Source organism: Achroia grisella, unplaced genomic scaffold, assembly GCF_030625045.1.
Source record: "Achroia grisella isolate CSIRO2021 unplaced genomic scaffold, CSIRO_AGI_Agris_v1 utg676, whole genome shotgun sequence".
Classification (NCBI taxonomy): domain Eukaryota; kingdom Metazoa; phylum Arthropoda; class Insecta; order Lepidoptera; family Pyralidae; genus Achroia; species Achroia grisella.
The window spans coordinates 849,123-864,731 of NW_026712992.1; the positions used below are offsets into that span (position 1 = coordinate 849,123).

At 32.6% G+C, this 15,609-nt stretch overlaps 1 protein-coding gene and 1 pseudogene across 1 annotated transcript; one reads left to right on the forward strand and one right to left on the reverse strand.

Annotated features, from left to right (window-relative positions):
- Nucleotides 1–8,351: 8,351 nt before the first annotated feature.
- LOC131850000 (uncharacterized) lies at nt 8,352–15,246 on the forward strand (annotated as a pseudogene).
- LOC131849999 (beta-ureidopropionase-like) lies at nt 9,756–11,130 on the reverse strand. Its single transcript, XM_059200142.1, has one exon. It carries the CDS (start codon nt 11,066–11,068, stop codon nt 9,899–9,901), a length of 1,170 nt encoding a protein of 389 aa, XP_059056125.1. The 5' UTR covers nt 11,069–11,130; the 3' UTR covers nt 9,756–9,898.
- Nucleotides 15,247–15,609: the final 363 nt, after the last annotated feature.

Below are 15,609 nucleotides of genomic sequence, written 5' to 3' on the forward strand. Positions count from 1 at the left end.
AATTGGATGGGTCGGCCACTGGTCCGGATGGAGGGCGGGCGACGCCGGGAGAAAGTAATTCAATAACACTGTATGATGGATCGCAACACACTGTTGATAAATGCGAATGAGGGCAACGACCTGAGTCGTTATTAAATTTAGTCATTTTTAAAGTGCCTAATCAAGGAATCAAAGTGTAACTTTAAGGATAACTAAGATTATATAGTGACCACAAAAAAACTAACTTCAAATAAATAACTCAAAAGCTAGGCCATAAGAAGCAGCAGTTTCAAATAAAATATTAAAGAATTATCAATTATCATAAAGTTCAAAAAAAAATATCGCTCATAAAAACTATAAAAATTAAATAGAATCTGTAGTCTGTAGATTTTTTTAAGTCAGTAGAAAGCTGTTTGATGGTGTAATGGTGCTGAATTTGGTGTACAGGGCAGGTAACACTATCAAGTATCAAGAAAATATAAAATAAAATTTTACCTCACTGCTCACTTTATACAATTTTCAATTTTAGTTCAGTACATAGAATCAGGATTTTTATTTATTTTGAAATGAATTTGCTATCAAATATTTTTTTTTTACTTTTTCAATCATAGTTCGACATTCGGTCAATTTCCGCGGCACCCAGTTTAAAAACGATAAAACCGCGACGCGCATGTGTGTGTAGAGCGAGGGAGTTGCACCATTGTATGGCCTTCATTCAGATCACACTAAAGGGGTTTTCGAGTGTAGCTTTTCAATTTGCCGCCAACGAGTGGAACACAGATTGCAAGAGAGAAACATTCTTTATTCAAATACAATTTATTTTAATAATAGAATCATTCGAATACAAGACACATTTGAATTAATTGCTGCTTTATTTGATTGATGCACATAATATAAATGTATGTTATAAATGTTATAATTGCACATATTTCATATAAATTAAAAAAAATATCTTTTTTTTAATTTATATGAAATATGTGCGGTAGTTTAAAGAAAAATTATGCATATATTTACAAAATATATATTGAAATAATGAAAAAATTCTCTCAAAAATCAACTTCCCTTTTCTTGGACATATAACCTTTCTAGAGATATTGCTTTGCTTATAAAAATCCTCTCCTCTATTTTTAGATCATTAACAGTAAATTGTGTACTCATAAAAAAAATATGTTTTTTGGTAAATATAAAATGTTTACTAAACAATTCTGATTTTCTTGGAATGATTCCTGTTTTTTTTTTATACTGCAGTATTTCTTGAGTGTTGACCAAATTCTTCACCTAGATTTACTGTACAAAAACTAATTATAAAAATATTTTTGGGCTATTCTATTCTAATTATTGTTCTCACCCAAATCAAGTTCGTTCGTAATAGTTAAACTTTTTTCCGTTGAAAAACTCGCGCCACGGACAGAGTGCAACGGAAATGAAACCGAACATGTGTCGATGAAATCGGCTGGCGAACTATTGTCGAAAACCCTATACTGTTGCGGAGTACAACGACACTCCGTGAACGTGGTCGGAATTTAGAAAAATGCCGTCGAAATACAGAAAAAGGAACTTGCGTTTCACAAAATTAAATTTGTGTAAGGCGCCGAAACCCCTAAGGAAGTTCTAATATATGGATGCTGGAAAACAAATATATATCTGTAATTAATATTAATAACGCAGAAATTGTATGTTTTTGTGGTAACAAAAACATACAATTTCTGCGTTATTAGTAATAATAATAAATAGTTATTAGTAATAATAGGGTACTATTATTACTGTTTATAATCATAGCCATCAAGTTACTAAATACAATACTTTGAAAAAGAAAATTTATAATTCAAAAATGGAACATAATCACTGTCGTATTCTAAGTTTTCTCAAAAAATTACAGGAGATATTGGCTGTATGAGTTCAGACCTTTAGCTTTCCCAGCGAAGTTGAGAAATGAAGAAATAAATAATTTTTCATGTTGTATTGTAGTTTTGTAGGGTCTTAATAATCGTCTTAGTGAACATTTTTTAAATATTCATCTCGTAATCGTAACTGAGATGGCACAGTTAATTAAAGATATTACCAAATTTTATTAATTCGCTCTAGAACAACCTTTATAATAATACTTTGGTTATAAAAAATACGAAGAAAATAAATAACTGTATTTGTAATTTCTATTCATTGCGACGCATACCTAAATATACCTACCTACTTATGCCATATTTTATTTTTACGAATTGTACGTCTTACAAATACAATAGTTTCTTTCCTATAAAACAATTCCAAAATCCTTTGGCAATTTTCGTTTTACATGCGGTACGTGACTAGCTTTCAAAACCTTACAAAGAACATTTTCTGCTTAGCACAATTCTCACTAAATATACATAAATAGATGTATTAGGTACGATCAGAATATTAGAGTTCTTTGGTCACATCACCCGGAAAGATCGTACAAAATTTTATTTTAATAAGATTGAATGATACCTAATTGGCAGGGTGAATGAGAGACGTCCTAGAGGGCGCAGCTCCACATGATGGTCTGATCAAGTCCGCTCATCGCTGGACAACGTTCCATGATACCCTACAATATGCCCTACACATTTTATCATAAAGAAAATAATTCTGCAGCATTTTTTATGACAGTCAAATCAAAAGGATTACAATTATATTATATTACATAAGAAAATCACATGTTCAGGTCAAGAAAATACTACTTCAATAGCGTTATTAAGAATAAATAAAAAAACTACTGATCAGTTCTTAATCAAATTAGTCGACTTTAAAATAAAATATTTCGCATACAAAAAAATTACAGCCGTATTGTGCCTCATTATTTATGAAGTCAGTTGATTGAATTACAAATATAATTGCAATTTCTTTTTGAATACATTAAATAAAAAACTGTTCACTTTTCTAATCTTAAAGTCAGTGTTGCTTATGTCGCATGTTATCCTGCTTGCCAACAACTTCTTTCACTAATTTGCATTTAAAAATTGTCCCCAGGCCAAAACGTGCAGCTAAGTTTAATGAGAAATTAGAAAAAAAATTAAAACCACCGGCCGTAAATGAAAAATTAAAAAGTCCCGGCGGAAACGGAACCGCGGCCATGTTTCATGAGAAACGTAATGCCCTTAATTACCCGCAGTGAAAAATAAAAATATATTTGTTTTTAATCGAATTACGTCGCTGTTTTTTAGATAAATCTTTTTATCCTGTAATGTCTTGTAATGTTTATTATATACTAGTTTTATAGTTGCAGTCTGTCGCTTATATAGCACATTACTTTGGTCTCTGATATTACTAAGTAATTACGTAAATTACTTAGTAGACTAATAATAATAATAATAATAATAATAATAGCAGCAGCAATAGCTGAGAAAAAATAAAGAATAATAATAATAATAATCTCCCCTCTCCTTAAGAGGGGAGATGAGAATTTTTGGAAAAAAGAAAAAAATAATAATAATAATAATTTTTATTTTGCATCCAATATTTACAATTTAAATTGTTCCCTGGTACCTAAACTAAGTAGAAACTTGTATTTTAGACTAACAGAGTAATATTATTTTTAAAAAGTATTTTTTTAACCTCTTTAAATAACATAAATAAATATACCAACATAAAGGTATTTTCTGCTGATAATGTATTAAACAAAAATAACTGCTCCTTGTAATAAAAAGAAGAAATGAAGCAATTTTCATGAAATCAATATTTTGGGTGACTAATTACTGTCATTGTAATGCGTACAAAAGTATCTTCTAATATTTGTACGCATTACAAAAATTATATCGAAATGTCAAAAAATAAAAATGGTTAAACATGTATTATTATGTTATCTGTAGTTAATGTCAGAGGTACAGCCACCCACAAATATTTCTGAACGCCAAGACTAAAAGTAAAGTTTGACCAGGCAAATTAGTCCTTGTTCTTACCTACAATAAAATTTTTGTTTACTACATTAGTCAAAGACTCTTTAGTGTCTCAATTGAATACGAGACTTTTTTATATGTTGATCTATTTACTATTCTTCTAATATACTTATAAGTTCTATATCTTCTTTGTTTTATTAGTTTAGCGCCACCTCTACATAACAATGAAATGATAATATTGTACATGTTAGTAATAAGTGCATAGACACAGGTGTGCGACACAAGTGCTCCGATGACTTCCGTCGTCTCGCGATGACACTACATGTACCCCAGTTACATGATAGGGTTGGGAAAATCTTTTTCGAAAACCCTTATGGAAGACATTCCATAAGGGTTTTCTAAAAAGATTTTCCCTTTTTAGAAAGGTTTTATAAAAAAAAGAGGACAAGAGGATTCTCTAAAAAAAAGTATATCGATAATGGGACGATGGTTATGACTCTTTGGCACTATAACTTACACACTAAATAACAAAATAAATAAATTTGAAATATCTGTTTGTAATTTACAAGCTCAAATTAACAGCATTTCACAAAATGAAACATAACATGAAAGTATATCTACCTATATATATATAAGGTACACGCATAAAAAAAGTATTTAATCATATTTGTCTGGCAGTCTGTCTGTTTGTTCTTGCTAATCTCTGAAGCGGCTGAATCGAGTTTGACGGGACTTTCACTCACAGATAGCTAAAGTTATAAGTTAGACTTAGGCTAATTTTATTTTATATTTTTTTAATAAATTCGCCTGGAATTAGTTGAAATTCCAAGCGGAATAAATCGCGGATAAACAGTGTACATATAAATATTTATAATTTACCTACTGTACTATTAAGTAGAATCAATTTCAACATGGTAACTGTAATTTCACTACCATATCTCAACGTTCAACCGAAACACAGCTGACAAAGCAAGGTTCTTGGCAGTAGTAAGAATATAATAATAATATCTCATGACAAGTTATACAGCTATCTAGTCCCAAGCTTGGTAGAGCTTGTATTATGGGCACTAGACAACCGATAGAACCATAGTTTTATTTTCGTAAATACATATTTAATACATATAGAAAACACCCACTCTGAAACAAATAGGCATGAATACAAATGTTTGTACTGTGCGAGGAATCTAACCTGCGACCATCGAAAGTAAAGCGCTGTAAAGTAGAACCGCTACACCACCGAGTCTGTCAAGTAATGGTGCCCATGCAGACCACTTTGTTCAAAGTCCACCTCGACAAGTTGGCAACCCTAAAGCAAAGACATCATTATTGTAATGGATGTCACGGATCGCAACTCTACAAGTGTTCTAGAGAGCACTATACTGGCAACATTATCAGTCAAATCTACCAAGCAAAACTCTCCTTTATACACAATACCACAAGGTATAAACTACACGCAAGATAAGTATGCGTTCCTGGAGGCTAGATGGTGCGGCAATCGCCCTGAGCAACACATTAGCGACATCACGCTGCACGAGTAAGAAAATTATTCTGAAATTACAACGCTGAAGTGAGCTTTCAGCATTTCAGTCAACGTAGGTACTATATTGTAACTTGGAATTATATCTTTTGACATAGTTTATACAATACTAGACATATACCGCGGCACTGCTATGATATACTAATAATATATTAGTTTAAATATACATACAGTGAAACCTGGTTAAGTGAGAACTTCTATTATTGAGAATTGCAATGAGGTCCCGTTACTTTTTCACTGAATTACATACCTTTGTTAATGGAACTTTACGGACCTAGTTATTAGACCGTATTATTAAATGAGATTTGAAATCTAAGATTTTTCTATATTTACCTCTATAATAGGGACTTTGTAGCTCAATTACCTGTATAAATAAGACAAATTAATCATGTAAACAAATATAATCATGAATACAAATGTTTGCACCGTGCAAGGAATCGAACTCGCGACAATCGGAAGCGAAGCACTATGCTAAATCGCTAAACCACCGAAGCCGCACATAATATAAAAAATACTTGCGTATTAGATACTAATTTTAGAAATAGCTACCTTATTAGATATGTATATTACGTTTGAATTTTTATTGAACATTAATTCACTAACAATTTTACGAATAAGTACGTCCATAAAACGGCCCTGTTTGTCCCGTATTATAAGAAAATATATATCTATTTATGTCGGAAGATTTAGGCAAACGGGTTAGTATGTATTAGGGATGTGAATTAATAACCACTTATGAAAACACTCCGATTATTATTCAATATAAATCGATATTAATATTAAAACGTCAAGTAATTAACAGTCGGTTTTATACAGACAATTTTTTATCCATCGCTGTCTAAAAAACACATAGGAAAAAAACAAGCGGTGCCATAAAAACAATAATAAGAATACCCATTGATTCCAAAATTAGGCTTGTAGAAAAATAATATACTGTGAAAAATTTATCATTATGTAATAATTGTCGATTGGTATTTAATCAATTATTATATTTACGAATAGAATACTCTTAATAAATTATAACTCGATATTTTATACAAAATGTCACATCCCTAGTAGGAATCAATATTGAATAGTAATGTTGTGATTAAGTAAAACATGTGATTATTGTTAGTTTATATGCTAATGTCGTATAATTTTGTAACCAATAAGTTGTTAACTTACATGACTTGTCTTGAGACTAATGATAATCTCAGGCTTTTTTTCTCTGAAGACGAAATCGCGAGCTATAATAGTAATAATTTTTATTTTTCATCCAATATTTACAATTTAAATTGTTCCCTGGCACCTAAACTAAGAAACTTTTATTTTAGGTACCAGTTCTCACGTCTTACAATTTACAATTATTGGAATTACAAATTCCAAAAAGAGGATCAAAAAAGGTAACTTAAACTTAAACTTACCATCATTTGCGTTTTATATGTGTGTGTGTGTGTGTGTAATGTGTGGAAGGGCTGGTTTTACTGAATAATAATAATTCATCATACCTTTACCTTCTGTGCTACGTATAATAACGTATATTAACCTAGGACCAGACAGTAATAAAAGCATGTATTTGCCATCAGTGTTTTTGGCGCAACGCCTAACCTTATTATCAATGCCATTTTATTATCTAATGAACTTAGACAAACAGATAAACAAACATATCTCGTTATATATAATTACTTCATAACAAAATAGGTAATCAGTAGGTATTTCTCAACTAATTTGTTCTAATATAATGATAATTGCAATGATTCGGGTTATCTCTCGCTGTACAAAATAACGAGATAAATTTCTCTCAAATGTTATAAGTTCAAATTATATTTAATATCGTATATTATTATAGTATATTTTAGGCACTTATTCAAGGCCAGTTTTTTTGTATTACTATTTATTTCCCTATTAAACCATCCAGTACAAACTTTAACTAAAAAGAAATAGCAGAAAACTTAACTAAATTTGTTATCGTATGCATTTACTTATTTAGGTGTCTATGTCTAATATTACATTGAAAATCCTGTTCATGAACAACTATTGCCATGCACACTTGTATTTTTTTTATACTTCTATGGTGGCAAACTAGTATACGGCCCAAGTGATGGTAAATGGTAATCCGTAGCCTATGGATGCCCAAAACATCAAAAGTGTCACGTGCACGCTGACCCTTAAAACATATCATACAGCATGGGGTTTTTGAAGAAGGCTTCAAAAACCCCATGCTGTAGTCTCTCCAGAGCACCTCGGCAGGTAATCAATGTTTATTATAACATATACATTTAGGTAATGGTTTAGTCAAGTTTAGTGAGTAATAATAGACTTGCGCAAGTAGTATGTTGTAACAGAAGTTTTAAGTGTGTTTCAATGATTTAACTCGATCCAATAACAGTAGGTACACACTTAATATAAAATTGAAATTATGCGATACCTGTAATTGGTGAAATCAAAGCAAAAATCATTTATTCATGTAGGACATTTTAGGCGATTATGAACGCCAAATTTTTTGTAGTATTATTTTTATTCATAGCATTTAATTCAGTATACAGATTCAATTGAGAAGACCTACCAAGATACTCAAATAAATTTCTTTTTTAAAAGTCTATTTATTTACATTGTGTACTTATATAGGTGTCTATGTCTAACATTAAGTGAAAATTCAGTGCAGTGAACAACTACTGCTTTTCAGATGAAAGAGATAGAAAACGTTCCAACTCAAAATAAAAATCAATTTTCGAACATATGTATGTGCCATTTAAATGATACTCGAACACTCTGAACAAACAGACTAGACAATATAGAGTTCCTCATTTCTCGTGGGCTAAAACTCGCTTGTCTATGAATAAAAATGTACTCTGTGCTATGAATGCACAGGTGTACAACCGGTTTTCAACTGTCTAGTTATTAGAAGTTCTAATTTAGAACACAAATAATTTAGATGCCTACGCATGTCCATTAAATATTGAAAATTATATTTACTAATCAGCTGGCATTCCTACATTATAATTGTAGAGTAATCTTGATGTATATATGTTTTTTTCATTTCATATGTACGATAATGTTGCACCCGCTTGCTGTAACGGTTTATGCTGGCGGTGGCAGAAGAGGATGATAAGGTGAGCAAGAGGTCAGGTCAGTTATCCCATAGTAGTAAATTCACCATGACTTTATCACGATGGGCTAACTGACCTGTTTCCAGGAGGAACCGCGTGGAGGTCAACCTGATATAGTACATTGCTAGCAGTATTATTATTAGTACACATTACTAACAATCCTCTTTCCTCCTACATGACATTTTATAACATAAAAGAAATCTTAACTAATCACAAAGCTCTATTTAGTATAAGTAAACTAAGCTAAGCTAGCGGTACAATAAACGTAGACGTACATTAACGTACATAAACAGACTAAAATACGTTTTTTTTTATACGTTACATATAAAGATCATATGTATGTTAACTATATATTTATTGAAAAAAAAACTTATTTTAGTAAAGTACTAAAAATATTCATAATCATGAATACAAATGTCAATATTATGCGGGAATCGAATCTGCGATCATCGTAAGGTGAGCCAGTAGTGTGGTTCTTACGTTATATACGTTTATATAATTATAATACAATTTATAGTAGGTACTTGATGATATGGAGAAAATAGGTAGAGAAGGCAAATAATTTTTCTTTATTGCAACAAATAAAACAAAATAATGATAGAACGCTAACTACCGCTACATAGCTAATACTGTGTATCTTATTCTTATTATAAACGCGAAAGTTTGTGAGTATGGATGTTTGTTACACTTTCACGCAAAAACTACTGAACGGTACATAATTATACTTTAGAGTAATACAGCTTATACATCAGAATCACATATAAAATGCTATAAATTCCACGCTAGTGAAACCGCGGGCACAGGCTAGTATTCCATAAAATTCCTGTTAATAAAAATAGATGATGGTATATACGTGGTAATGTTCTTATACAACGATTGCCACTCTCTAATGAAATGGAAAACATGTCCCACATTATATGTCAAATCTACCATCAGCTTTGGAGAGCTTTCGAGGAGTACTGACAAAAACTCAGCTCTTATTATTTTCAAATGAACTTGTATATAATTACAAAGATACAAATTCATTTTTAAATTTAATTAGGGAGTATGTAGTGACTACGATCATACGATATTGCATTTTTGTCAAAAGGAAATAACCATATTACTGTATACTATTACATAAAACCACAGACAGTTTATAATACTGGATTTACATCAAGGGAAACCAATAAAAGAAGATTGCATTCCTTTGAAAAATGTAGTCATTTTAAGTTCAAGTTGTGGGACAATTAGCTCCACGTTATATGTATATATTTTTTTAGAAAAAAAGGCATAACATTGTTATACATAATCATTATTTATTTTTATTCATATTAATTTTGTACATACATTGATCATTAAAAAGTTAAAATTAAAATCTGTGTAACATACAAACATAACGCATCTGTAATAATTATTTCTTCATTTTCACTTATATATATTGATTTATACATGTGTACTTAGAATTATTTATCATTCTCATAAACGACTTGACCCTTATAATCTAATTCCAAAACCTTGCTAAGGCTATTGACATACAAATCTAATCTCTGTGTCATGTAGTAACAGCGGCGATCTTTTATCTGTCTATTCTGGTTCAGATCCAAAACACCAATTAGAAGACCATCTCGTGTGCGGGACAACCCTGGACACCTAACACCATCGGGTCCGCTGAAGTAGCTCGAACCGTAGAACAAGCCAAGGTCATTGTGGGCGGGTTTGCCGTCAGCCGAAGTGAATTCATTAGGGAAAGTTTCGTAACCCACCCTATTAATAGCTGCTGTGAAATAACAGTTGGTGATAGCGGCATTCCTCGCTTCAACATTCCACATGTACTCACTACCAGCCTCCGCAGCGATCGTAGCTGACGGATTGAATACTATTTCTGCTCCATTCAAACCGTACATCAACCAATTCAACACATGGTGACGGCCAAAACAAATATTAACACCAATCTTACCGTAGCGAGTAGCAAACACTGGGTGACCTGTGTTGCCTTCCATATAGTAGTTTGATTCGTTAAAATCTCCCACCCTGGGGATGTGGTTCTTCCTGTGCTTACCAATAACATTTCCCGTGTCGCTTATAACCACCGTTGTATTCCACAGAATGTCAGAGTGGCTATCATCTCTTTCCAGGATGGAGGAGACAATCACCATTGCATATTTGATAGCCAATTCTCTTAGGAATCTTGTGGTCTCACCCTCTTCAGCTGACTCGGCGAATTCACACCACGGTTGCTTCTCGCGAGTGCAAAATGCAAATGGCATATTCCATAATTCTTGGAAACAGATGATGTTTACACCCTCTTGGCCGGCTACATCGATGATCTTCTTTACTTTGTTAAAAATAGCCTTTTTCTGCTCACTAACTGGACGATCAGTTGGTGCGGCAATGGAATGTTGGATCACACCTACTTTAACGATCCTTGGTGGCCTTGTTTGTTCCTTTTTAGCAGGGAATGCGTAAGAGGCAATTTCGAAATCAGCCTCTTTAGCCGCCGCAATTGAGGAATCCTTTAATTTGACTTCAAGATTATCTTTTCTGCCGTAATAAATTCTATTGAACTCTTCCAGGTCTCGACCGGTGAGGTTGTTGTTGATGATGGCTTCGAGACTTTGCGTTTCGTTCTCCATATTGACTGTTTTTCGTGCGATAGGTGAAGTGTTCTGATGACTACTGATCCTTCTCGATTGGCGCCGCCTTTAAATAGGTGTTTAATGGTAATGCAATGAGCGAGCTTGTTTATCTGTGTGGTCCGATCCTGATGGCCTTCGACCCATTCCGATAAAGATTGAGACAATATATGAAAGAGAAAAATATTTGTTTTATCAATAGTACCTATGTGTACGTGACAAGATTGATGTTTTATATTCTCCGAGAGTTAACATGATCTATTAAGAAGTTGATTTAACAATCATGATGTTCTGCTTAATATGCATATAGGTAAACAGGTAGTTATATATAACAATTTAATAGTAGGTTTAATTTTTATGTTTACTAAAACTTTAAGGCACCAGAAGAACATTAATTTCACATTAATAATAATGTTTACATACTTAACTATTTACTCTGTTGGGAACAAGATAAAACATTCTATAAATATAACATCTATTGGTAGTTATGACATAATAGTGTCGATGAATAAAACAAATCTCGAACTAGTGTTAGATATTTATGTACCTATTCAAACAGACGACGTCGAGTACATTGTAATTAGATATACCTATATAGACAAAGATTTTAGTACTGGGTGTCATTCGTTTTCCATACTTTAATATTTTCCACTTCGGATTTGGTAACGGGTTAAATATATTCTTTATTGCATTTTTAAATACAAGATGTCAAATACATGTTACAAATTTTGTTAGCAAACGAGGCTTTATCTTTAAAATAGATCTATTCCAGTCAATGTAAAACAGCGTGACACAGGAAGTGCAAATAATTTAATTTAATAATAATAAATAGATTACATAATTGTCATAAGAGCAACTACATAATAACCTTAAATTATTACATTTATCTAAATATAACTCAAAGGTGACTGACATAGTGATCTATCAAAGCACAGCCCAAACCACTGGACGGATCGGGCTGAAATTTGGCATGCAGGTAGATGTTATGACATAGGCATCCGCTAAGAAAGGATTTCGATTAATTCTACCCCCAAGGGGATAAAATAGGGGATGAAAGTTTGTATGAAACTTTGTCAATTTTTAACTCATCGAGCTGAGAGTTTGCATTCATAAAGCTACTATGACGTAGGCATCCCCTAAGAAAGAATTTTGATAAATTCGACCCCTAAGGGGATAAAAGTTTGTATAAATCTTCTTAGATTTTGTAGGCCCTAATTTTTTACACACGCTAAACAAAAGTAAAGCCGCAAAAACTACACTTAATTAATAATAATACTTACTACTACGCGAGCGAAGCCGCGGACAAACACTAGTAAATAATATTTCTGATAATTTTTAGTAAATGTTAAACTAAAAACTAAAGAATTAAAGTCAAATACAATATACATATAAATACAATGTATAAATATATATATATGTATGTATGTATATTCATATGAGTATTACTAGGTTATATACGGTGAAGGTGAGTGTTGACCTATGAAATGGAGCCCCTAATTCCCTGCACCCGGGTCACAAGTACAGGGAACTAGTCAGAGTTTCCCATTCTGGCACACGTGTGAATCCATGGAATTCTAAGTTCATCTCTCCCCTAAACTCCGATATGATGGGCGTCAAGTGATGACATGTTATCTCTGATGCTGGTATATGCGATGTGTGTATCTATAATGATTAGCACTGGGGGGAAAGGTATTATTAGTAATGTGGATTGATAACCCCATTGCTAGCAATGTACCATGTCATATTGACCTCCATGCCCCTGGAAACCATCGTGATAAATTCTTAGTGAATTTGTCACGTTGGGCTAACTGACCTGACCTCATGCTCATCTTATCATCCTCCACTGGTGCCCCGCCAGTGTAAACCGTTAGCGCAGGCGGGTGAACCATTCCATTATCATACATAAACAAAAAAATATTAGCGCCTTGTCTTTTTTGCCGTTCCAATAACGATAGATCTCTGCTGGAAACTATTGTGTAATGCCTGACGAATGTAATAGTACCTAATGATGATAGTCCCAAGCTAAGCAAAGCCTGTATTATGGGTACTAGATAACTGACATAGATACTTAAATACATTTTTTTTATAAATATATATAAAAAACACTCAGATCAATACAGACAATTATACCTACTCATGAATACATATATTTATACCGTGTGAGGAATCGAACCCGCGATCATCAGAAATAAAGCGGTGTGCTAAATCGCTAGACCACCGCGATACTCAAAGTGACCTCGGTGGTCTAGCAAGCCGCTTTACGTCCGATGGACGCGGGTTCGATTCCTCGTAAGGCACAAACATTTGTATTCATGAGTATGATTATTTGTGTCGGTCTGGGTGTTTTCTATGTATAATAAGTATGTATTTACAAAAAAAAATCTATGTATTTGTATCAGTTGTCTAGTACCCATAACACAAACTTTAGAGAATTGTCCTGAGATTATTATTATTGTTATTCCATCATCATCATCATCATCATCTATAACAAAAATAGTCCATACTTAGGTATACTTCATTACTTAGTAACTAGTGTGCTTACCAAATATTTATTACATTGTCAAACAATTTTAAAACAATATAACAATGTTTTATTTACGTAGGTAGATACATAACTAAATACAATTCGTTGTTTACCAGAAGACGTGAATTACAACATACATAAATACCTAACATAATATATCTCTCTACAGACCTCGAAATAACTTATACCTACTTCTGCATGTATAAACGAGATATTTATTGATTACTTGGTTGTTTCATTTCATTATAATAATACTTTATACATAGATTATATGCTATGTACTTTGTTTTGATCAGTGTGTGACAAGATGGAATCGTGCGCAGAAGTGAATATTGACGATATAATCAAGAAAAACTTAAATTCTGAACAATTAAAACAATTCAACAAGATATATTACGGACGTGAAGATCATTGTGAATTAAAATTGAAAGAGTCTACGATAGCTGCTAGTAAAAGTGAATGTTTTCAAGTTTGTGCTTATTCGTTCACGGCTTCTAAAGAAGAGATTAGAGCACCAAGGCCACTAAAATTCGGATTAGTGCAACATTCTATTGTTTTACCTACCCATTATCCTTTGAAAGAACAAAGAATGGCTATTTTCAGGAAAGTAGGTAAGTTAATAGAAATTGCCGAATCTGAGAGCGTTCAAATTCTATGCTTGCAGGAAGTATGGTCAGCACCCTTCTTCCTGTGCACCAGAGAGAAAGACAAATGGGCGGAATTTGTAGAATCCTCAACTGAAGGACCAAGCGTGCGATTTCTGTCGCCGCTAGCTAAGAAATACAATATGGTGATCATTTCCCCCATTTTGGAACTAGATGAAAATAATATATGGTGAAACACAGCTGTAGTGATTGACGAAAATGGTAATGTCATGGGTAAACACCGTAAAAATCATCTTCCTAGTATGGGCAGCTTCAGCGAAACATCATATTACAAGCCAGGAAATACAGGTCATCCGGTATTTGATACCAAATATGCTAAAATAGCAATAAATATTTGTTACGGTCGGCACCAAGCACTGAACTGGTTAATGTTTGGCCTCAATGGCGCCGAAGTGGTATTTAACCCTGCAGCAACAATAAGCGAGTTTGGAGAATCTTTCTGGGGTGTTGAGGCCCGCAATGCCGCTATAGCCAATAATTATTTTACTGCAGGCATAAATCGAGTAGGTACAGAAAAGTTCAGTGTAAAAAATGGAAATGAAGAAAAGAACATTTCTAGAACATACTACGGTTCAAGTTATGTAACCGCTCCAAATGGGTCCAGAACACCTGGTCTTGCAAAACATTGTGATGGGCTCCTTATAACCGAAGTGGATTTAAACTTATGCAGACAAGTAAAGGATCAGTGGGGGTTTAATATGACTTCTCGACTAGATTTGTATGCAAAAGAGTTAATAAACTTAAAACAGAAATAAATAAAGTTTAAACTATTTTGAAAATACATGTAATTATTTTATTTTAAATAACATTAGAATTAATGCAGGAAGCAAATGGTAATAGTAATTGATAAACCCCTAATCCCAAATACACAACACTGAATTCTGAACTGAAAAATTTTAAGTCCTAATAAACCAAATAAAAAATAGTTTAGATATTGTTATAAAATCCTAAATATATTTTATATTGTATTTAATAAAGGGTACCTTGTTTATAAGAGGTATGTTAATAACATGTTTCTTTATTTTTCACATTAAAAACTTTTTAGAAATATCCGAAGCCTAATTCGAAAACTACGCGTTCCCAAGGAATAATAACCTTAAAATACAAATAATTAAATGAGATTCTATTTAAGGAAATACCTACTTATGTGAAGTTATTTTTGTGCTATTATTACTATTATAAAAAGCGAACGCAGATATCTTGTTTTGTTCTACGATATTACCTTAACACTGAGCAAGTAGTCACTATGTTTGATGGGAATTTTGGATATATTTTGCAGACAATACATAAAAAGTCGTTGATTTTTAATTATTTACAGAGAAGCTACTGTAACTAATTAGATATATTACAGC